The sequence below is a fragment of the Anolis sagrei genome, chromosome 1, assembly GCF_037176765.1.
Source record: "Anolis sagrei isolate rAnoSag1 chromosome 1, rAnoSag1.mat, whole genome shotgun sequence".
Classification (NCBI taxonomy): Eukaryota; Metazoa; Chordata; class Lepidosauria; order Squamata; family Dactyloidae; genus Anolis; species Anolis sagrei.
The window spans coordinates 7942911-7966773 of NC_090021.1; the positions used below are offsets into that span (position 1 = coordinate 7942911).

Below are 23863 nucleotides of genomic sequence, written 5' to 3' on the forward strand. Positions count from 1 at the left end.
ACATAGCAGCATTGCCCAAACACGAATCAAGGAACATGAAAGGCACTGCAGACTACTTCAACCAGAGACGTCAGCCATAGCAGAGCACCTGAGGAACCAACCTGGACACAGCATAGTATTTGAGAACACAGAAATGCTGGACCACTCTCACAACCTCCATGTCAGGCATCACAGAGAAGCCATTGAAATCCACAAGCATGTGGACAATTTCAACAGAAAGGAGGAAACCATGAAAATGAACAAAATCTGGCTACCAGTATTAAAAAAACTCTAAAATTACAACAGCAAAACAACAGAGAGGAAACAAACAAGGACATCAAATCACCTCTCAACAAAGATTGCTCTAGGCACTGCCAGGCCATCAAATGTTAATCAGTTGAAACATTCACACCTAGCTCCAACAGACAAGAGTTCTTTGCCTCACCCTGGTCATTCCACAGATATATAAACCCCTTTTCCTACTTCCAACAGATCTCACTACCTCTGAGGATGCTTGCCAAAGATGCAGGCGAAACGTCAGGAGAGAACGCTTCTAGACCATGGCCATATAGCCCGAAAAAACCTACAACCCAATGATCATGCATGTTTTTGTATTAAGATTTTTGCATATGTATAAACACCCATCAGTGTCGCATTAAAACATTCACACTAGAAATCCACATAAGTTTTTTGTGCAAGAAAGTATGATTTCACCTAAACACTCACACTAATTTTGTACAAAATAGCTTTTTGTTGGTTTCTATAGTATTATTGTGTGCAGAATTCTCAGAAAAGCCCCAATTTTCACAGAGAAAACACTGGGTTCCAGAAAAACAGTTTCCCCCTTGTATTGTTGAAAGCTTTCATGGCTGGAATCACTGGGTTGTTGTAGGTTTTTTCGGGCTATATGGCCATGTTCTAGAGGCATTCTCTCCTGACGTTTCGCCTGCATCTATGGCAAGCATCCTCAGAGGTAGTGAGGTCTGTTGGAACTAGGAAAATGGGTTTATATATCTGTGGAATGACCAGGGTGGGACAAAGAACTCTTGTCTATTGGAGCTAGGTGTGACTGTTCCAACAGACCTCACTACCTCTTAGGATGCTTGCCATAGATGCAGGCAAAACGTAAGGAGAGAATGCCTCTAGAACATGGCCATATAGGCCGAAAAAACCTACAACAACCCAGTTTCCCCCTTTCCCATGTAAAATTACTGCCTTTCGTAAAAAAACCAAAAAACTTTTTACCAAAAAATGCATTAAAAAAGAGAGTATTTGGAAACAATGTGTGGAGGTTTTGCAAAGAAATTTTTTTTGCTCAAAAAACCCTCAATTTTATGCAAAAAAAATACACATGAATTTCTATAAAAGATAATTTCCAGAGACATTCTAAAATACAGAAATTTTACACAAAAAAGCAATTGTTTCACACAAAAAGCAACTGTTTCCACAGCTGAAACAGCAGTGTTCCAGAATTACTATTTTCTACTTTTCCCATGCAAATTTGCCAATTTTATGGAAATTTTATTTTCACCAAAAAAAAGAAGTTATTTGGAAACAAGCTGTGATTTTTGACACAAAAATCATTTTTTGCTCAAAAATCTTTTTTTGCACAGATGTTTTTTCCTCAAAAACTTTTTTTGCACAGATATTGTTTGTTCAAAAAACACAATGCGAAAAATATGCACATATTTCTCTACAGAATAATTTCTGAAGACTTTCCGAAATGTAGACATACACTGCACAGATTTCTCACTTCTATATTATAATCCTCATTTGCTATTCTGAAATGAAGAATAACATCTATTATTCCCTTTCGCTTTGCAGTTAATGTGTTTAGGGTTAAGGTGATCGCCTTTCTATCCCAATAGAGTGGCCTATTTAGGATGTAATAATAATAATAAAAATCAGTTCTGTGGGATTTTTTTCAGGAGCCAGTGTTTGCATTATGGTCTCCGAAACATTTACAGGAAAGCAGAGGTGAATCGATAATAACCGTTTGAGCTTCTTCCTCAGACGGTATTGATCCGCCGAGTCTTTGCACCTTAAACATCTCCGAACGAATTTTGCCTCATTACGTAGAAATCTATAAATGTGTACAGATGTTTTATTGTTAGCCGGAGCTGTATCATTGATTGCTATCAAAGTTGCATGGGACCAGACTTGGAAAAAGTATGTTAAATGTGCTGTGAAGTCTGGACAGCTTACTATTAAAGATTCAAGAAGCGCAAAGACTAATTTGGTTGTACGTATGATCCTTAATTATTCTCGCTTGATGATCAAGATGAATGATAACGGTGGAGGACTATTGGGTTATGTCTCCCTCCCTGCATGGCCTTATTGCCAATTTTCGAGTTATGCCCCTGGATCGTTTCCTAACATTAACAAAGATGTGGGCACCCGCTGGTTTCACATGTCTGTGCATTTACAACCTATCGGCCGCATTCATCATTTTTGATTGTGCGCTTGAAGGCTCAGCAGATGAAATAAACACTTTAGCATTTATTAAAGCTGGCGTGGCAGCTGTTTCTACAATTTTATCTTCTTTCTGTTCTGTTCCTCCATTAAAAAAATCTTCCCAACTCGCTAATCATTATCTAGGCCAGTGTTTCTCAAAGTTTTTCAATCATGGAACCCTTCAGAATACTTTTTTGTTGTTGTTGTTCATTCGTTCAGTCGTCTCCGACTCTTCGTGACCTCATGGACCAGCCCACGCCAGCGCTCCCTGTCGGCCGTTACCACCCCCAGCTCCCTCAAGGTCAGTCCAGTCACTTCAAGGATGCCATCCATCCATCTTGCCCTTGGTCGGCCCCTCTTCCTTTTACCTTCTACTTTCCCCAGCATAATTGTCTTCTCTAGGCTTTGCTGTCTCCTCATGATGTGGCCAAAGTACTTCAACTTTGTCTCTAGTCTCCTTCCCTCCAGTGAGCAGTCAGGCTTTATTTCCTGGAGGATGGACTGGTTGGATCTTCTCGCAGTCCAAGGCACTCTCAGAACTTTCCTCCAACACCACAGCTCAAAAGCATCGATCTTCCTTCGCTCAGCCTTCCCTAAGGTCCAGCTCTCACATCCGTAGGTGACTACAGGGAATACCATGGCTTTGACTAGGCAATGGATCTTTGTTGTCAGTCTGATGTCTCTACTCTTCACTATTTTATCGAGACTGGACATTGCTCTCCTCCCAAGAAGGAAGCGTCTTCTGATTTCCTGGCTACAGTCTGCATCTGCAGTCATCTTTGCCCCTAGAAATACAAAGTATGTTACGGCCTCCACGGTTTCTCCCTCTATTTTCCAGTTGTCAATCATTCTTGTTGCCATAATCTTGGTTTTTTTGACGTTTAGCTGCAACCCGGCTTTTGCGCTTTCTTCTTTCACCTTGATTAGAAGGCTCCTCAGCTCCTCCTCGCTTTCGGCCATCAGAGTGGTGTCATCTGCATATCTGAGGTTGTTAATGTTTCTTCCAGCAATTTTCACCCCAGCTTTGCATTACTCAAGCCCCGCACATCCTTGCATGATGTGTTCTGCATACAAGTTAAAAAGGTTGGGTGAGAGGATGCAGCCTTGCCGTACGCCTTTCACAATCTTGAACCAGTCTGTTGTTCCGTGGTCAGTTCTGACTATTGCTACTTGGTCCTTGTACAGATTCCTCAGGAGAGAGACAAGGTGGCTTGGGATGCCCATCCCACTAAGAACTTGCCACAATTTATTATGATCCACACAGTCAAAGGCTTTAGAATAGTCAATGAAGCAGAAGTAGATGTTTTTCTGAAACTCCCTGCCTTTCTCCATTATCCAGCATCCAGATATTGGCAATCTGGTCTCTCGTTCCTCTTCCTTTTCTAAACCCAGCTTGAACATCTGGCAACTCTCGCTCCATGTATTGCTGGATTCTTCCTTGAAGGATCGTGAGCATTACCTTACTGGCATGAGAAATAAGGGCCACTGTTCCTCCATTAAAAAAATCTTCCCAACTCGCTAATAATTATCTAGGCCAGTGTTTCTCAAAGTTTTTCAATCATGGAACCCTTCAGAATACTTTTTTTTTTTGACAGAACTCTAATTCTGATATGGCTTGTTGTGGAAACAAGGACTGGGGATAAATCTTCAGTGGAGACACTTTCTCTCCATAACTCTTTCTGAAGTGAGTTTTCCTTCCTATGGGTAGATTTCTCCCACTTCCTGCTGTCTCACTCCCGTTCTTAACTATGAGTAAGTTTGTAACTCAGGGACTACCTGTACACCACAAACTTTTATTTTGGTACAAGAAAATATTGGATTCACACCTACAGAGAGGAATGAAGGTGTTTCATTGTTGGAAGTTACAACCTTCGTCAAGCCTTTTGTAGTAAATTGTTTATTTATTTATTTACCCTATTTATACCCCGCCTTTCTCAACCCCAAACGGGACTCAAGGCGGCTCTGTCGCAATGAAGATGAATGTAGACACTTTGACCAAGAAAGAAACTCAGTTGTCTTTTGCAGAGTATAAAAGAACATATTTACATACATAGTCCAAATGTTCTCTTCGAGACACAAGCCTTGTGGAACTCCAAACTCCTTTCAGCGAACTCCTCCAAACACACCTCTCCAACAACCAACTCCAATGACCCTTCAACAACCCACAGCAAGGAGTAATACTTTGGTCCCTTTATTCCCCTTGCAGCTGCCCCACCCTGGCTATTGAATGCCTTAAAACAACATACATTTAAATTACATTTAAATTTAATTGTAAAATTAATGCATATTAAAAAAATTAAAACATTACATTCAATATTAAAACCACGTCATCCATTATCATAATCCGGGGCCATTCCAGTTATCATTGCACATATTCCATATCTATTATTGCACTCCAATTATTCCCCGAAGCCATGTTTTCACTTTCCTTCTGAATTCCAGGAGAGAGGGGCGTGATCTAATGTCACTGAGGAGGGAGTTCCACAGCCAAGGGGTCACCACTGAGAAGGCCCTGTCTCCCCCCACCAGTTGCGCCTGCAAAGGAGGTGGGACCGAGAGCATGGGCTCCTCAGACAATCTTAACCTCCAAGATGGTTCATAAGGGAACCATCTATAATCCTGTTGCTTACTTATAATAATAATAAAGATCAAACTGCAAAGACTCTGGCACAAGCCAGTCAAGGTAGTCCCAGTGGTGATCGGCACACTGGGTGCAGTGCCTAAAGATCTTGGCCTGCACTTAAACACAATTGGCGCTGACAAAATTACCATCTGCCAGCTGCAAAAGGCCACCCTACTGGGATCTGCACACATTATTCGCCAATACATCACACAGTCCTAGACACTTGGGAAGTATCCGATGTGTGATCCAGTACAACAGCCAGCAGAGTGATCTTGTCTGCTGTGGACTAATCTTGTTGTGTTTCTAATTATAACAACAACAACAAAATTTGAAAATGTTTCTGTTCCTGGTTTGTTATTTCCTGTTTAATTGTGCAGTCCTTACTTTGAAAGTAGTTATTCTACTCCAGAAACTTCATTTTTGTGTCTGCCACAAACTACGTTGAATTGGTTGAGGCTCTATGAGATATTCATTGAAAAACTATCTTTATTTATACCCCGCCACCATCTCCCTGGAGGGGATTCGGGGAGACTAACATGAGGCCGAAGATACAAGATACAAGCCCGAAGATACAGTACAGCAAAATGAAATACAAAACACAAAACAACCAAAATTACATCAGAATAAAATACATACAGTAGCAAAACGAAATAAATAATACAAAATAATATAATGGAAAATCAGACACAATGGGCAGGGCCAACTTACTTTTACTTAGGCGATCTCTCATTGTCCGAGTAGGATAGTCTTCCAGGACCAGTGTACTGGTGAGTCCGTAGGTGACTGTGGAGCCCTATTCTTGATCTGCATCTTCTCCCACAGTGAAGGCATTGGTTTACAGGTGGAAGGTGGTCTTGGTCAGGGTTGGCTTGACATGCCTTCCTCTTGGCACGTTTCTCTCTTTCACCCTCCATTCACACCTCTTCAAATTCTACAGCACTGCTGGTCACAACTGACCTCCAGTTGGAGCACTCAAGGGTCAGAGCTTCCCAGTTCTCAGTGTTTATGCCAGAGTTTTTAAGGTTGGCTTTGAGCCCATCTTTCAATCTCTTTTCCTGCCCACCAACATTCCGTTTTCCATTCTTGAGTTTGAAGTAGAGCAACTGCTTTGGGAGACGGTGGTCGGGCATCCAGACAACATAGATGGTCCAGTGGAGTTGATGGCGGAGGACCATCGCTTCAATCCTGGTGACCAACACAGCCAGAATCTTCAGCACTGACATCATTATGGAGTTTGGCCTAAACAAATGTGCCACAGTGGCATTAAAGAAAGAGAAAATTACTCACAGCGAGAGCATAGAGTTGCCAAACGGACAAACCATAAAATGCAATCAGCCTGAAGTGGAGGACCATTGCTTCAATGCTGGTGGTCTTTGCTTCTTCCAGCATGCTGACATTTGTCCGCCTGTCTTCCCAAGAGATTTTCCAGAGGCAATGCTGATGGAATCATTCCAGGAGTTGCACGTGACATCTGTAGACTGTCCACATCTCGCAGGCGTACAGCAGGGTTGGGAGGACAATAGCTTTATAAACAAGCACTTTGGTCTCCCTACGGATGTCCTGGTCTTCAAATACTCTCTGCTTCATTGGGGAAAATGCTGCACTCGCAGAGCTCAGGCGATGTTGTATTTCATTGTCAATGTTGACTTTTGTGGAGAGGTGGCTGCTAAGGGAGCAGAAATGGTCAACGTTTTCTAATGTTACACCATTAAGCTGTATCTCTGGCATTGGAGAGGGATTGGCTGGTGACTGCTGGAAGAGCACTTTGGTTTTCTCGATGTTCAATGACAGGCTGAGCTTCTCGTATGCTTCTGCAAAAGTGTTTAGAGTGTCTAGGAAGAGGATAGAGACCTTCTTGCCAACCAATACTCTTAGTGGCCTTCCTCTTTTCAAGGTGCTGCTTGGGATTTACACGTCACCCAATGGGGCTGCCATCGGTCCCTCAACCAATGGCCAGCCCGCCTTTGCTATGGACCCCCACTGCCATCCCCTCCAATAAATTATGTTCCTGCTTTAGATGCATCTCTTGTGAAACCTTCTAAGCTTGGCCGTGGAGCATCCCATATATTCTTTTTTTTCATCCGCCCTTCTGTTAGCTATTGACAGGGGGAAGTACTAATGTTGGCTTAATGCAGGGATTTAATCATACCAGCTGTCACCCGGTTCCTCCCGACAAATGTTTTCCACTGGTTAATGGTTTCAGTGGAGGATTTCTTTTTAATATATGATCCCAGTGTAATCTTATTTAATGGCGTTTTATTGCCATCATGCTGCTTTTCTACGGGCTTAAAAAATGTTTCGGGGAGAGAGTGGAATTTGTGTTTTTTGGAGTGGAAATGGGGACATCTTACTAGTAGCAATCGGTGGCCAAGTTTGCTGCGGATGAGCAAACAGTTGCTCCAAGAGACCGGATTATCCCCGTTTGTGCCAGTGACATAATAAATATGCGCGGGAAAAGAGCCTAAGTCTAATTGCTTGTCCCAGCTTGAGTAGACCCACTGAGTCAGAAGTATTTCCATAAGTATTGACTTACTCACTGGTTGATGCCAGCTGGATTTAGGCCCCAGGTGCCAGAAGTTTTCTTTCCTGCTTTTGAAACCCCGTGACTTTGATTTCTCCTCTTCTTTTGGACTCATTTATGCAGTTAATGAAGGGTGCAACTCATCTTTACAAAAGCTTTTGGACACACATGGCTAATGACTCACCTTGAGGTGTAACTTTAAGTTGTTTACAAACTGTTTTCTGGAGCTAAAACATGCTGGTTTACAATCCAGAGCAAATCCACTTGTGTGTGTAGGTCTTCGAGTCGCTTGTCATTTTATGGTAATTCCACCAATTTGAAAATTCACTCTTAGGCAAGGAAAGTCTGCAAATGGGTTGTTGTAGGTTTTTTCAGGCTATATGGCCATGTTCAAGAGGCATTCTCTCCTGACGTTTCCGCTGCATCTATGGCAAGCATCCTCAGAGGTAGTGAGGTCTGTTGGAACTAGGAAAGTGGGTTTATATATCTGTGGAATGACCAGGGTGGGACAAAGAACTCTTGTCTGTTGGAGCTAGGTGTGAATGTTCCAGCTCTGAGGATGCTTGCCATAGATGCAGGCGAAACGTCAGGAGAGAATGCCTCTAGAACATGGCTGTATAGCCCGAAAAAACCTACAACAACCCAGTTTCCCCCTTTCCCATGTAAAATTACTGCCTTTTGTAAAAAAACCAAAAAACTTTTTACCAAAAAATGCATTAAAAAAGAGAGTATCTGGAAACAATGTGTTGAGGTTTTGCAAAGAAATTGTTTTTTTTGCTCAAAAAACCACAATTTTATGCAAAAAATACACATGAATTTCCATAAAAGATAATTTTTGGAGACATTATAAAATACAGAAATGCCTTTGTTGTAGGGTTGTTGTAGGTTTTTTCAGGCTATATGGCCATGGTCTAGAGGCATTCTCTCCTGACAATTCCCCTGCATCTATGGCAAGCATCCTCAGAGGTAGTGAGGTCTGTTGGAACTAGGAAAAAGGGTTTATATATCTGTGGAATGACCGGGGTGGGACAAAGGACTCTTGTCTGTTGGAGCTAGGTGTGAATGTTTCAACTGACCACCTTGATTAGCCTTTGATGGCCTGGCAGTGCCTGGAGCAAACTTTTGTTGAGAGGTGATTAGATGTCCTTGTTTGTTTCCTCTCTGTTGTTGTGCTGTTCTAATTTTAGAGTTTTTTTTAATACTGGTAGCCAGATTTTGTTCACTTTCATGGTTTCCTCCTTTCTCTTGAAATTGTCCACATGCTTGTGGATTTCAATGGCATCTCTGTGTTGCCTGACACGGTGGTTGTGAGAGTGGTCCAGCATTTCTGTGCTCTCAAATATTATGCTGTGTCCAGGTTGGTTCATCAGGTGCCCTGCTATGGCTGACTTCTCTGGTTGAAGTAAACCACCTTGATTAGCATTTGATGGCCTGGCAATTGTTTGGTGTGGCTTATTGGTGCCTGGGGCAATCTTTTGTTAAGAGGTGGTTAGATGTCCAGATTGTTTCCTCTCTGTAGAGTTTTTTAATACTGGTAGCCAGTATTCATGGTTTCCTCCTTTCTCACCTCCTTTCTCACCTCCTTTTCACCTGTCAACAAAAGATTGCCCTAGGCACTGCCAGGCTATCAAATACTAATCAAGGTGGTCAGTTGAAACATTCACACCTAGCTCCAGCAGACAAGAGTCCTTTGTCCCACCCTGGTCATTCCACAGATATATAAACCCTTTTTCCTACTTCCAACAGACCTCACTACCTCTGACGATGCTTGCCATAGATGAAGGCAAAACGTCAGGAGAGAATGCCTCTAGACCATGGCCATATAGCCCGAAAAAACCTACAACAACCCAATGATTCTGGCCATACGTTTACAACACCCTTCAAAAAACATCTCTGGGGTATGGTGACTGGTTTCCTTAGGGTCTTTGTTCAGGTCTTCCAACTTTTTTAAAAAGGTAAATAAAACTTTAATCTCTTCCGTTTCCCAGGTTGTACGCACAGAGAAGAACAGCTTGAACAACCGGTTTCTGCCCTGGGATGAGATTGAGACGGAGGCCATCTTGTCGATTGACGACGACGCCCATCTTCGCCATGACGAGATTATGTTTGGATTCCGGTGAGTGAAGAAGCCCTGAGAAAGAGGTCCTATGGACCTCAATTTCTGGCCCTTCCCTTGGCATCTTTGTCCTACAGTGAAGACTTGTTGAGATAATAAGTAAATTATTTTTGTACAAAATATTTATTTTTTAATTAATTAATTTATTTACAGTACTTATATTCCACCTTTCTCACCCTGAAGGTGACTCAGGGCGGATCGCAGAACACATATACGGCAAACATTAAATGCCGATTATACAATGACGTGACAGACAACACATTGAGGTATATATGTAGGCTTTTCCCATCTTTCGGCATCTTTGGCGGCTGTGCTCGATTCCAGCCACAGGGGGTGCTGTTGCGCCACCTCCTTGTCGAAGAGCTTTCTTTGTTTGTAAACTTTCCTCCTTTTTCTGATGGAAACGGCATGCCTAAAATACCTCTCTGTTTAATGCGGCTCCTATTTACCTACTCATATTGCTGTTTTCGATCCACTAAGTGGGCAGGGGAGCTCTACAGAAGATCAGGAGCTCACCCTGACCCGGCTTCGAACTGTCAACCTTTCAGTTGGCAAGATTTACTGTAGCTGCAGCTGGTGATTAACCTGCTGTGCTAAAGCTGGCCCTCAATACAGAAATAAACATTCTGTATCCATTATTTATTATTTATTTATAGAATTTTTACCCCGCTCTTCTCAACCCATCCCCGGGGGGGAGGGGGGGAGACAGGACTCAGAGCGGCTAACAAAAGGCAACAATTAGATCCCACAATCAATAACACAGTATAAAACCATAAATACATACAGAGTTAAAAACAATAGCAATTAATTAACCAAATTATCATAACAGTCATTAAAACAATACGCAGTCCACAAACCCACTGATAGAACAATAAAACCGTATCTTGCTTACATTATCTAAAATGTATTTTGGGATACGTACACATACATAATAAGGTATCTTAGAGATTGGAACAAGCGTCAGCATGAAACTCCATAGTATTTCATATATACCTTATACACATAACCTAAAGGTAATATTATATACCACATTTTCAATAATTTTGTGCAACGGGGCAAGTGGGGGAAACTCATTCAAATTTATTTATTTATATATCGCCTTTCTCAGCCAGTAGGTATATTGATTTATATTGCTATACATATATCAATAGCAATATATATATGGTTATATATATATATGTGTGTGTGTGTGTGTGTGTATATATATATATATATATACACACACACACGTATATGTATATGTATATATATATAAATATCAATGGGCCCCCGGTGGTGCAGTGGATTAAAGCGCTGAGCTTGTTGACTGAAAGGTCGCAGGTTCGATTCCGGGGAGCAGCGTGAGCTTCCTCTGTCAGCCCTAGCTCCTGCCAACCTAGCAGTTCAAAAACATGCAAATGTGAGTAGATCAATAGGTACCACTCTGGTGGAAAGGTAACGGTGCTCCATGCAGTCATGCCGGCCACATGACCTTGGAGGTGTCTTTGGACAACACCAGCTCTTCGGCTTAGAAATGGAGATGAGCACCACACCTCAGAGTAAGACATGACTGGATTTAATGTCAGGGGGCAACCTTTACCTTTAGCCTATATATATCAATATAAATTGCTATATATAGCAATATAAGTCATACATGGGAAAATTATTGTCTTTATATACTGTATGATAACACATTGCTGGAAAAATAATAAATATATCGTCGAAGGCTTTCATGGCTGGAATCACTGGGTTGTTGTAGGTTTTTCCGGGCTATATGGCCATGTTCTGGAGGCAATTTTTCTCCTGACATTTCGCCTGCAGATGCAGATGCAGGCGAAACGTCAGGAGAAAAATTGCCTCCAGAACATGGCCATATAGCCCGGAAAAACCTACAACAACCCAATAAATATATCAATTAAAAACAATTTTGTGCATGGGTTGTTGTAGGTTTTTTGGGCTATATGGCCATGTTCTAGAAGCATTCTCTCCTGACATTTCTCCTGCATTTGTGGCAGGCATCGTCAGAGGACCTCACAACCTCAGAGGATGCCTGCCACAGATGCAGGCGAAACGTCAAGAGAGAATGCTTCTAGAACATGGCCATACAGCCCGAAAAACCTACATCAACCCAGTGATTCTGGCCTTGAAAGCCTTTGACAATGCAATTTTGTGCATGAAACAAAGTTTGGGAATGTTGAACTGTCAGAAAGCAAAGATGTCACTCTCTCAGCTTCCCATTGTGGATGATTTTTGAATTTCCAGATCAGAGATTCTCTACCTGAACTAAACAAGGCTGTTTCCCGGGCATTACTATCCCGAGCATTACTATCCCTGGGCATTACTATCCCACTTCACCTCCATATAAATCATTCCAAGCAAGCAAGACTCTACCAATATCAATTTTTCTTCCTCTGATTATTTCTCTTTAACTTTTTTGCCTGCTGAAGAAGCCAGTGGGCCTTGAAAGTTCACATAATGACATTTTGCACATTTCGTTTGGCCTAACAACTACTATATCTACTTTGGATTTTTGGATCATTTTCTTACTCACCTGGCTGGCTTTGCATAGTCCTAAGCTACTGTTTGTATATCCAACATTCACTCCGGTTTGCATGTGCAAAAAGAGGAAAATTGATTAGAGCCAGGGACCAAGAAGGCAGCATTTTCTGCCATTAGCGTGCTGCTGCAAGAGGAGATTTTCCAGAAAATTATCTGTGTGGACTCATTTCTCTGTGTTTGCTCCTAATTTCCACCCAATGGAGAAAGTGAGTTACCGCGTAACTTTATTTTTAGTAACACATCTCTATTTATAGGAGCGGTAATAGAGGAGGGCTTTCAGTGGTTAAAGAGTCATGGGAGCCTCCCGTGGAGCAGAAAATGAGCCCACACCGCATGTCCAAAGCTGAGGAATAAGTGGAAGGCCGGAAATGTGGAATTACATCTCCGTTTTAAAGTGGACAAGGTGTTCCTACAACTTTACATGAAACCCCAAGTTGGCTGTCGGTCTCAAGCTTCAGTTTGACTAAGTAGATCATTGCTACAGCTGTGTATGTTGTGTTCCTAAGACCTACCAGGTGAACAAAGAGCCAAGGAAATGTCCCTTCTTTGTCTCACTTGGTCTTGTTTTGTTTTGGGACCATTGCTAAAACCCAGTGGTTCCCAGCCGTTTTTTGTCCAGAAACCACTTGATCAGGGACCTTTTTGACAAAGGACCACTTGACCAGGGACAATTTGACCAGTGGGCACTTCACCAGGGACCATTTTGACCAGGGATTGCTTTACCAGGGACAATTTGACCAGGGGGCACTTGACCAGGGACCACTTCATCAGAGACCATTTTGACCAAGGACCACTTGACCAGGGACAATTTTACCAAGGGCCACTTTGACCAGGGGCAGTTTGACCAGGGACCATTTGACCAGGGGCCACTCGACCAGAGACCATTTTGACTAAGGACCACTTGACCAGGGGCAATTTGACCAGTGGGCACTTGACCAGAGACCACTTTGACTAGGAGGCACTTGACCAGGGACCACTTCACCAGAGACCATTTTGACCAAGGACCACTTTGACCAGGGGCCACTTGACCAGGGACCACTTTGACCAGGGGCCACTTGACCAGGGGCCACTTTGACCAGGGGCCACTTTGACCAGGGGGCACTTAACCTGGGACCTCTTTGACCAGGAAGCACTTGACCAGGGACCACTTTGACCAGGAGGCACTTGACCAGGAACCACTTTGACCAGGGGCCACTTGACCAGGGACCACTTGACCAGGGGCCACTTTGACCAGGGGGCACTTGACCAGGGACCATTTTGACCAGGGGCCACTTTGACCAGGGGCCACTTTGACCAGGGGCCACTTAGCCAGGGACCATTTTGACCAGGGGGCACTTAACCTGGGACTACTTTGACCAGGAAGCACTTGACCAGGGATCACTTTGACCAGGGGACACTTGACCAGGGACCACTTTGACCAGGGGGCAGTTGACCAGGGACCACCTTGACCAGGGACCACTTTGACCACTTAGCAATTGACCAGGGACCATTTTGATCAGGGACCACTTTGACCAGGGGGCACTTGACCAAGTACCACTTAGACCAAGGACCACTTTGACCAGGGGGCACTTTGACCAGGGGGCACTTAGCCAGGGACCATTTTGACCAGGGGGCACTCAACCTGGGACTACTTTGACCAGGAAGCACTTGACCAGGGATCACTTTGACCAGGGGATACTTGACCAGGGACCACTTTGACCAGGGGGCAGTTGACCAGGGACCACCTTGACCAGGGACCACTTTGACCATGGAGCAATTGACCAGGGACCATTTTGATCAGGGACCACTTTGACCAGGGGGCACTTGACCAAGTACCACTTAGACCAAGGACCACTTTGACCAGGGGGCACTTTGACCAAGGGGCACTTTGACCAGAGACCATTTTGACCAGAGACCACTTTGACCAGGGGGCACTTTGACCAAGGGGCATTTGACCAGGAACCACTGTGGCCAGGGGCCACTTGACCAGGGACCACTTTGACCAGGGGCCACTTGACCAGGGACCACTTGACCAGGGGCCACTTTGACCATGGGGCACTTGACCAGGGACCATTTTGACCAGGGGCCACTTTGACCAGGGGGCACTTAGCCAGGGACCATTTTGACCAGGGGGCACTTAACCTGGGACTACTTTGACCAGGAAGCACTTGACCAGGGATCACTTTGACCAGGGGACACTTGACCAGGGACCACTTTGACCAGGGGGCAGTTGACCAGGGACCACCTTGACCAGGGACCACTTTGTCCAGGGGGCACTTGACCAGGGACCATTCTTCAACATTACTACCAAAAAGTTTACGAATCAGTTTTTGGTCAACTTTAAATTCCGTTTGGTTATTTGGGGGTGCTGATTCAAAAAATTGCATTGGATAGACCACATCAGCTCTAGTTTCTGATACAGAACATATGCCATCCAGTAGTCGCCATTAGCTCGCCCACAGAAAACCATATTTAATCAACCTAGGGCTTTCACAAGACCAGTCACTCTTGTTGCAATGGTGTAGTAATGGTGAGGCTGTGGACCATATTTTAGTTCTTGCGGACCAGTGGTGGTCCGTAGACCATATGTTGTGAATCTCCTCTGTAAGCTATGGGACTCTTTTCCTTCTGTGATAAGACTATGCTAGTTTTATGACTTAGAGAGCAATGGTCCCAAAACAAAACAAAAAGAAAGACCAAGTGAGATCAAGAAGTTGTTTGCTCTGTCTCAACTTGGGGTCCGGGGAACGTTTTCAATGGGCCTCTTGTCCACATGTAAGTCTAAAGTTGCTATCTAGCATGGTAGGGGTCAACACCATGTATTGATGGACCTCAATGGCTTTACTATGCTGCTCTTGAGATAGTGTGGCCAATTGCTTTTTGTCTCCTGCCTGTCAAGCATAATCCACCTCCTTTCTTGCCCGGTGAATCCTTTCTTGACTTTGCACCCGCAGGGTCTGGAGAGAAGCCAGGGACCGCATTGTTGGATTCCCCGGGCGCTACCACGCGTGGGACATCCCCCACCAGTCCTGGCTCTACAACTCCAACTACTCCTGTGAGCTCTCCATGGTGCTGACTGGCGCTGCCTTCTTTCACAAAGTAAGTGGAGGGAGATCATCCCTGTTCATTGTGGTGGCTCCTAGTTCTCCTTCCTTCCCTCCTTCCCTCCTTCTTTCCTTCCTTCCTTCCTTCTTTCTTTCCTTCCCTCCCTGCCTGCCTCCCTCCCTCCCTTCCCTCCCTCCCTCCCCCCTTCCCTCCCTCCCTCCCTCCCTCCCTCCCTCCCGCCTTCCTTCCTTCTCTCCCTCCCTCCTTCCCTCTTTCCTTCTTTCCTTCCCTCCCCTCCTTCCTTCCTTCCTTCCTTCCTTCCTTCCTTCCTTCCTTCCTTCCTTCCTTCCTTCCTTCCTTTCCTCCCTCCCTCCCTTTTTTCTTCCCTCCCTCCTTCCCTGCCTCCCTCCTTCCTTCCTTCCTTCCTTCCTTCCTTCTTTCTTTCCTCCCTCCCTCCCTCTCTCCCTCTCTCCCTTCCTTCCCTCTCGCCCTTCCCTCTCTCCCTCCCTCCCTCCCTCCCTCCCACCTTCCTTCCTTCTCTCCCTCCCTCCTTCCCTCTTTCCTTCTTTCCTTCCCTTCCCTCCTTCATTCCTTCCTTCCTTCCCTCCCTCCCTCCCTCCTCCCTCCCTCCCTTCCTTCCTTCCCTCCCTCCCTCCCTCCCTCCCTTCCTTCCTTCCTTCCTTCCTTCCTTCCTTCCTTCCTTCCTTCCTTCCTTCCCTCCTTCCTTCCTTCCTTCTTTTCTTCCTTCTCTCCATCCCTCCTTCTTTCTTTCCTTACTTCCTTCCCTCTCTCCCACCATCTCTCCCTTCCTTCTTCTTTACTTTGTTAATAACAAGGAAGTTAAGAAAGCACATTACTCCTTTGCTTTTCCTTAGGGTTTGCATTGCTGTGCAGGTTGGAATGTTTGACATTGCTATTCCATAAGGCTTTATGATAGATTTTTTTTTGCTATATAGCTCAAACTTGGATCCTATTTTGGATGTTTTCTATTAAGTTTTGAATTCTTGAAAGTAAAATTTAATGTTTTTGGGACGATGCCCATAGATGGTCAAAGGTCTGCTAGCGATGCCCTCTGAGAAGCAGCTGAGGGAGGTGGGTGTATTTAGCATGGAGAAGAGAAGGTTGAGAGAAGAGGACATCAGAGCATTGCTTAAATATTTGAAAGGATGTCATATTGAGGAGGAGGCAAGGCTTGTTTTCCGCTCCTCAATGGAACAATGGATTCAAATTGCAGGAAAGAGTTTCACATAAGCATGAGGAAGACCTTCCTGATAATAAGAAATGTTTGACAGTGGAATACGCTGCTGCAGAATGTTTGGAACTTTTTGAAGAGAGACTAGATCAGACCTGGGCAAACTTCAGTCTGCTGGGTATTTTGGACTACAACTCCCACAATTCCTAACAGCCAGTAGACTGTTAGGAATTGTGGGAGTTGGAGACCAAAACATCTGGAGGGCTGAAGTTTGCCCAGGCTTGGCTTAGACTAGTGCACTCTGGATTTTTGCTAATCTAGTAAGGCAGCGTGTCAAGACATAATAATTATAATGTATTGTCGAAGGCTTTCATGGCTGGAATCACTCAGTTCTTGTGGGTTTTTTCGGGCTATATGGCCATGTTCTAGAAGCATTTCTCCTGACGTTTCGCCTGCATCTATGGCAAGCATCCTCAGAGGTGACCTCACTACCTCTGAGGATGCTTGCCATAGATGCAGGCGAAACGTCAGGAGAGAATGCCTCTAGAACATGGCCATATAGCCCGAAAAAACCCACAAGAACTGAGGATAAATTATAATGTTTTTTCTCTGTGGATATTGGTAGAATGTCTTCATCTGATGCTAACTCACCTCTCTCTCTCTCTCTCTTGCGCTTTCAGTACTATGCCTACCTGTATTCCTATGTGATGCCACAGGCCATCCGCGACATGGTGGACGAATACATCAACTGTGAGGATATTGCCATGAACTTCCTGGTCTCCCACATCACCAGGAAGCCGCCTATCAAGGTGAGGGTCTGGTAGAAGGCGGATGAGGTTCATCGTTTCATCCACAAGAATGGGCACGACTTCCCAACCTCTTTTGCATTACTCAGTATTTGATGGGGTTTCAATCCAGGACCTTCTGTGGATGCAAAGGTCTATGGATGCTCAAGTCCTATTACATTATAATGGCATAGTAAAATAGTACCCCTTATAAAATAGTACTGCCTTGAGTCGCCAATAGGCTGAGAAAGGCGGCATACAAGTAAAATAGATAAATAAATAGATATCCCAACCTTTTTTTGACCAGGGGCCACTTTGCCCAACATTAGTACCAAAAGGATTACGAATCAGTTTTTGGTCAACTTTAGATTTGGTTGGTTATTTGGGGTACTGATTCAAAAAATTGCATTGGATAGACCACATCAGCTCTAGTTTCTGATACAGAACGTATGCCATCTCGTTGGCCTGACAGGTGTATTGTGTCCAAATTTGGTGTCAATTGGTCCAGTGGTTTTTGAGTTATTTTAATCCCACAAACTAACATTATATTGTATTGTCAAAGGCTTTCATGACCAGAATCACTGGGTTGTTGTAGGTTTTTTCGGGCTGTATGGCCATGGTATAGAGGCATTCTCTCCTGACGTTTCACCTGCATCCATGGCAAGCATCCTCAGAGGTAGTGAGATCTGTTGGAACTAGGAAAAAGGGTTTATATATCTGTGGAGTGACCAGGGTGGGACAAAGGTGGAATATTGTGTCCAATTCTGGGCACCACAATTCAAGAGAGATATTGACAAGCTGGAATGTGTCCAGAGGAGGGCGACTAAAATGATCAAGGGTCTGGAGAACAAGCCCTATGAGGAGCGGCTTAGGGAACTGGGCATGTTTAGCCTGAAGAAGAGAAGGCTGAGAGGAGATATGATAGCCATGTATAAATATGTGAGAGGAAGCCACAGGGAGGAGGAGGGAGCAAGCTTGTTTTCTGCTTCCTTGGAGACTAGGACGCGGAACAATGGCTTCAAACTACAAGAGAGGAGATTCCATCTGAACATGAGGAAGAACTTCCTGACTGTGAGAGCCGTTCAGCAGTGGAACTCTCTGCCCCAGAGTGTGGTGGAGGCTCCTTCTTTGGAAGCTTTTAAGCAGAGGCTGGATGGCCATCTGTCAGGGGTGATTTGAATGCAATATTCCTGCTTCTTGGCAGGGGGTTGGACTGGATGGCCCATGAGGTCTCTTCCAATTCTTTGATTCTATGATTCTATGAAAGAACTCTTCTCTGTTGGAGCTAGGTGTGAATGTTTCAACTGACCACCTTGATTAGCATACAAGGGGCTGACTGTGCCTGGAGCAAACTTTTGTTGAGAGGTAATTAGATGTCCCTGCCTGCGGTGTCCAGGTTGGTTCATCAGGTGCTCTGCTATGGCAGATTTCTCTGGTTGAAGTAGTCTGCAGTGCCTTTCATGTTCCTTGATTCGTGTTTGGGACATCTAATTACCTCTCTGTTGTTGTGCTGTTGCAATTTTAGAGTTTTTTTAATACTGGTAGACAGATGTTCATTTTCATGGTTTCCCCTTTTCTGTTGAAATTGTCCACATGCTTCTTGTGGATTTCAATGGCTTCTCTGTGTAGTCTGACATGGTGGTTGTTGGTGTGGTCCAGCATTTCTGTGTTCTCAAATAAAATGCTGTGTCCAGGTTGGTTCATCAGGTGCTCTGCTATGGCTGATTTCTCTGGTTGGAGTAGTCTGCAGTGCCTTTCATGTTCCTTGATTCGTGTTTGGGAGATCTAATTACCTCTCAACAAAAGTTTGCTCCAGGCACAGTCAGCCCATTGTATGCTAATCAAGGTGGTCAGTTAGAATCATAGAATCAGAGATTTGGGAGAGACCTCATGGGCCATCCAGTCCAACCCCCTGCCAAGAAGCAGGAAAATTGCATTCAAAGAACCCCTGACAGATGGCCATCCAGCCTCTGTTTAAAAGCTTCCAAAGAAGGAGCCTCCACCACACTCAGGGGCAGAGAGTTCCACTGCTGAATGGCTCTCATAGTCAGTTCTTCCTCATGTTCAGATGGAATCTCCTCTCTTGTAGTTTGAAGCCACTGTTCCGCGTCCTAGTTTCCAGGGAAGCAGAAAACAAGCTTGCTCCCTCCTCCCTGTGGCTTCCTCTCACATATTTATACATGGCTATCATATCCCCTCTCAGCCTTCTCTTCTTCAGGCTAAACATGCCCAGCTCCTTAAGCCGCTCCTCATAGGGCTTGTTCTCCAGACCCTTGATAATTTTAGTCACCCTCCTCTGGACACATTCCAGTTGAAACATTCATACCTAGCTCCAGCAGGCAAGAGTCCTTTGTCCCACCCTGGTCATTCCACAGATATATAACCCCCTTTTCCTAGTTCCAACAGACCTCACTACATAGATGCAGGCGAAACGTCAGGAGAGAATGCCTCTAGACCATGGCCATACAGCCCAAAAAAACCTACAACAACCCACTAACATTACATTTTTATTTATATAGATTTAAGTGGCAGGAAAGTGGCGTAGAATCAGACTAAATTCCCAAACAAACCAAAGCAGCAAGCTCCAAGTGGGTGGCTGGGCCTTCCCGTACGCATACATAGGCGGGCATGCCTCTGAAAAAGGGAATCATCCATTACGGAATCTGGCTCCGCAGAGCGCTCTCTTTGTGCAAATTGCCGAAGCCTGGGGGAAGATGTAGGAAAGAAGTAGGTCATCCTCTATGCTTGAGGCGAGACTTTTGTTACACAAGCCTTATTCATCTCCTTGTCTTTAGCCGAGCGCTCAGAGCCTGAACGCTTTCTCTCAAGTCAAGACAGAAGCGAAAGGCGTTTGGCTTTGACAGGTGATAGACGACGCCTCACCTAAGCTCCCCTTGTTGGTTTTCCGCTATTTAGGGAGAAAGCTGATCTGAAGTACAAAGACCCGCCAGTTGCACCTAAGACTAACAGCCCATTCCGTCTCCATATCCTGGCAGAAAGAAACAACCCATTTCATGAACTCTGTGTGTGTGTGTGTGCATTTCAATTAGCCTTTTCTGGGCAGGATTTTTGGGCGGCGGAAATGGTACAACTCACTTGTGTGGCTCTTTCACAGTTGAAGCTTCCGAACAATCTTCAAAGGCAACCCCACTTACAGGGGTAATTTATACAGGAAGTTTTATTTGTCATGTCAGGGCAACCAGTTAATTGTATTACATTTCTAACAAAACAAACAAACAAACAAAGCACAAAGTTTGTAAGCTTGGTAGTTGATTAAATGTCCTTTGACCAGAATCTGGCCACTTGGAGTGCTTCTGGTGTTGCTGCAAGAAGGTCCTGCATTCTGCATGTGGCAGGGCTCAGGTTGCATTGCAGCAGGTGGTCAGTGGTTTGCTCCTCTCCACACTCGCATGTCGTGGATTCCACTTTGTAGCCCCATTTCTTAAGATTGGCTCTGCATCTCGTGGGGCCAGAGCGCAGTCTGTTCAGCGCCTTCCAAGTCGCCCAGTCCTCTGTGTGCCCAGGGGGGAGTCTCTCATTTGGTATCAGCCATTGGTTGAGGTTCTGAGTTTGAGCCTGCCACTTTTGGACTCTCGCTTGCTGAGGTGTTCCAGCAAGTGTCTCTGTAGATCTTAGAAAACTAATTCTAGATTTAAGTCATTGACGTTCTGGCTGATACCCAAACAGGGGATGAGCTGGAGATGTCCCTGCCTTGGTCCTTTCACTATTGGCTGCTACTTCCCGGCGGATGTCAGGTGGTGCAATACCGGCTAAGCAGTGTAATTTCTCCAGAGGTGTGGAGCGCAGACACCCCGTGATAACACGGCATATCTCATTAAGAGCCACATCCACTGTTTTAGTGTGGTGAGATGTGTTCCACACTGGGCATGCATACTCAGCAGCAGAGTAGCATAGCGCAAGGGCGGATGTCTTCACTGTGTCTGGTTGTGATCCCCAGGTTGGGTGGCCAGTCAGCTTTCGTATGATATTGTTTCTAGCACCCACTTTTTGCTTGATGTTCAGGCAGTGCTTCTTGTAGGTCAGAGCACGGTCCAGAGTGACTCCCAGGTATTTGGGCGTGCTGCAATGCTCCAGTGGGATTCCTTCCCAAGTGATCCTCAGAGCTTGGGATGCTTGTCTGTTCAGGTAACCAGAGGTAACCAGTACAGGAGGTAACCAGAGTGTTGTCCACCGTGCTCGAGAGGTGGTGCAATTCAGTTTCAAGGACAGGGCTGATGGATAAAGTGCAGGAGCCAGGTGATGAGTTAGGAATAGGAGGGCAATGTGAAACAGAACAACGTATCTATAGGGCAGGGAATGGTAGTAAAGTGCAAGGGCAGGACAATGAGTTGTGGCTGGGGGGAAGGGGGCAAAATTATCTGGCTTAATCAAAGGCATGTTGTTAGGTCTTTACGAAAAGTGGACAGGGTGGGCACCAGTCTAATCTCCCTGGGGAGAGAGTTCCAGAGCTGAGAGGCCACCACTAAGAAGGCCCTCTCTCTTGTCCCCACCAACCACGCTTGTGACGGGGGTGGAAGGAAATGGAAGGCTTCCCCAGAAGATCTTAAAGATCGCACAAGTTCGTAGGGGAAGATGCGGTCACGAAGAACCATTTAGGACCTTGTATGTATGACCGGAAACTTATCGGCAGCCAGTGGAACTGTCTGAACAGGGGTGTTGACCTCTCCCTGTAATTCGCTCCAATTAACAACCTGGCTGCCGTCTTCAAAGGCAGCTCCACGTAGAGTGCATTACAGTAGTCCAATATTCAAATCAGTCTACAAATGTATACAACAAAACATCAGATAGTTGCAACAGACTTGTGGCCTCTTCCTTATTTATTTACGATATATCTGTCCCACCTTTCTTGGACAAGAAAGTGACTCACGAACCCGTAGGTGACTTCTTTCCAAGTCTGGAACTCTCTTAAGATTATTGGGGTCCCTCCAGTTTTCCTCCTGGCAACTCTAGTTGGAATGACCTCAACTTTCCCTATAAAGATGACAGCAAACTGTGATGTGTGCTGGGTGTTTGGAAGCATTGAATGATTTTAAAGAAAATACGAAATGTTTATGAGGGTTCCCCGTGTCCTTGGCAAAACCCGAGAGCCCAGGGGGAGGGACAGGCAACAAACATTATGGAAAAGAAGTAGATGTCATTCATTTGTACAGTCCTCAATTATTGGATCCAACCTTCCTTGGGCGGTATTGTTCTGGCGGGGGACAGACTGGGGTCAGCGTGGGTCTCCGGGGTCTTTTCAATGGATCCTTGTTGTTAGCTGACATTTCTTGAGAGCCAGAGTTTTTCAGCCAGCTGTGAGTAATTGCTCTGACCTTTGGGCTCCTCTTTGCAGCCAGAGCAAGGAAGGAGGGAAGGCTCGGAGGCGAAGCTGAGCAAACCACAGCAACATTGGCGGGTTCCCAACAGGAGTTTGGCCTCTTTTTATGGAAAAATGGGGACAAGGCTATTAGTTTGGTCAAGAGAAGGCCAACACAAGAGCAAAACACATCTCCGATCCCATCTCCTGTTAATAATGTTGGATATGTGTGGATTGTCACATTATCTCTTGTGTCCAAATTTAGTGTAGCTGTAATGTTCAGCTTGACTGTATCTATTCATATATATGTGCAGAAAAAATTGACCCCCAAAATTCAGGTTGACATATCAACAGTTCAATGAATGTATTATACCTTAACTCTTATCATACAAAGGAACTTCTCTGAGTTAAGTAGAAAAAGGCAAGAGCTTCAGTCTGTCCCTGGCAACTCAAAAGAAGTAGTGATCCCTTCTACTTCCTCCATTGCAATGTTGCTTCTTGCATTTTTGAATGCCTTGATGGAGAAATGGCGGTGGCAGCCAAGGACAGCTGAACCCCTGAGGCAGAACTGGTCCTTTCCCTTGACATGCATGGATCATATCATGGAATGAGTCCTCTCCGTGGAATGACTCTCAACGTATACATGGATCTTTCCATGGAATGAGTCCTCTCCATGGAATGACTCTCAATGTATACATGGATCATGTGTATACATGTGATGTGGCGGCAAAAAAAGCCAATGGGATTTTGGCCTGCATCAATAGGAGCATAGTGTCTAGATCTAAGGAAGTAATGCTACCCCTCTATTCTGCTTTGGTTAGACCACATCTGGAATATTGTGTCCAATTCTGGGCACCACAATTCAAGAGAGATATTGACAAGCTGGAATGTGTCCAGAGGAGGGCGACTAAAATGATCAAGGGTCTGGAGAACAAGCCCTATGAGGAGCGGCTTAGGGAACTGGGCATGTTTAGCCTGAAGAAGAGAAGGCTGAGAGGAGACATGATAGCCATGTATAAATATGTGAGAGGAAGCCACAGGGAGGAGGGAGCAAGCTTGTTTTCTGCTTCCTTGGAGACTAGGACGCGGAACAATGGCTTCAAACTACAAGAGAGGAGATTCCATCTGAACATTAGGAAGAACTTCCTGACTGTGAGAGCCGTTCAGCAGTGGAACTCTCTGCCCCGGAGTGTGGTGGAGGCTCCTTCTTTGGAAGCTTTTAAGCAGAGGCTGGATGGCCATTTGTCAGGGGTGATTTGAATGCAATATTCCTGCTTCTTGGCAGGGGGTTGGACTGGATGGCCCTTGAGGTCT

The 23863-nt window shown here is 44.9% G+C and overlaps 1 protein-coding gene across 3 annotated transcripts in view; it reads left to right on the forward strand.

Annotated features, from left to right (window-relative positions):
* The window catches only part of EXTL3 (exostosin like glycosyltransferase 3), a 287801-nt gene that overhangs the window by 256920 nt on the left and 7018 nt on the right, over positions 1–23863 (forward strand). For all 3 annotated transcript variants that reach the window (XM_060754687.2, XM_060754686.2, XM_060754688.2), the window contains exons 5-7: positions 9566–9693; positions 15165–15309; positions 17128–17256. In XM_060754687.2, coding sequence (XP_060610670.1) covers positions 9566–9693; positions 15165–15309; positions 17128–17256 — 402 coding nt within the window. The remainder of the gene's footprint in view (positions 1–9565; positions 9694–15164; positions 15310–17127; positions 17257–23863) is intronic.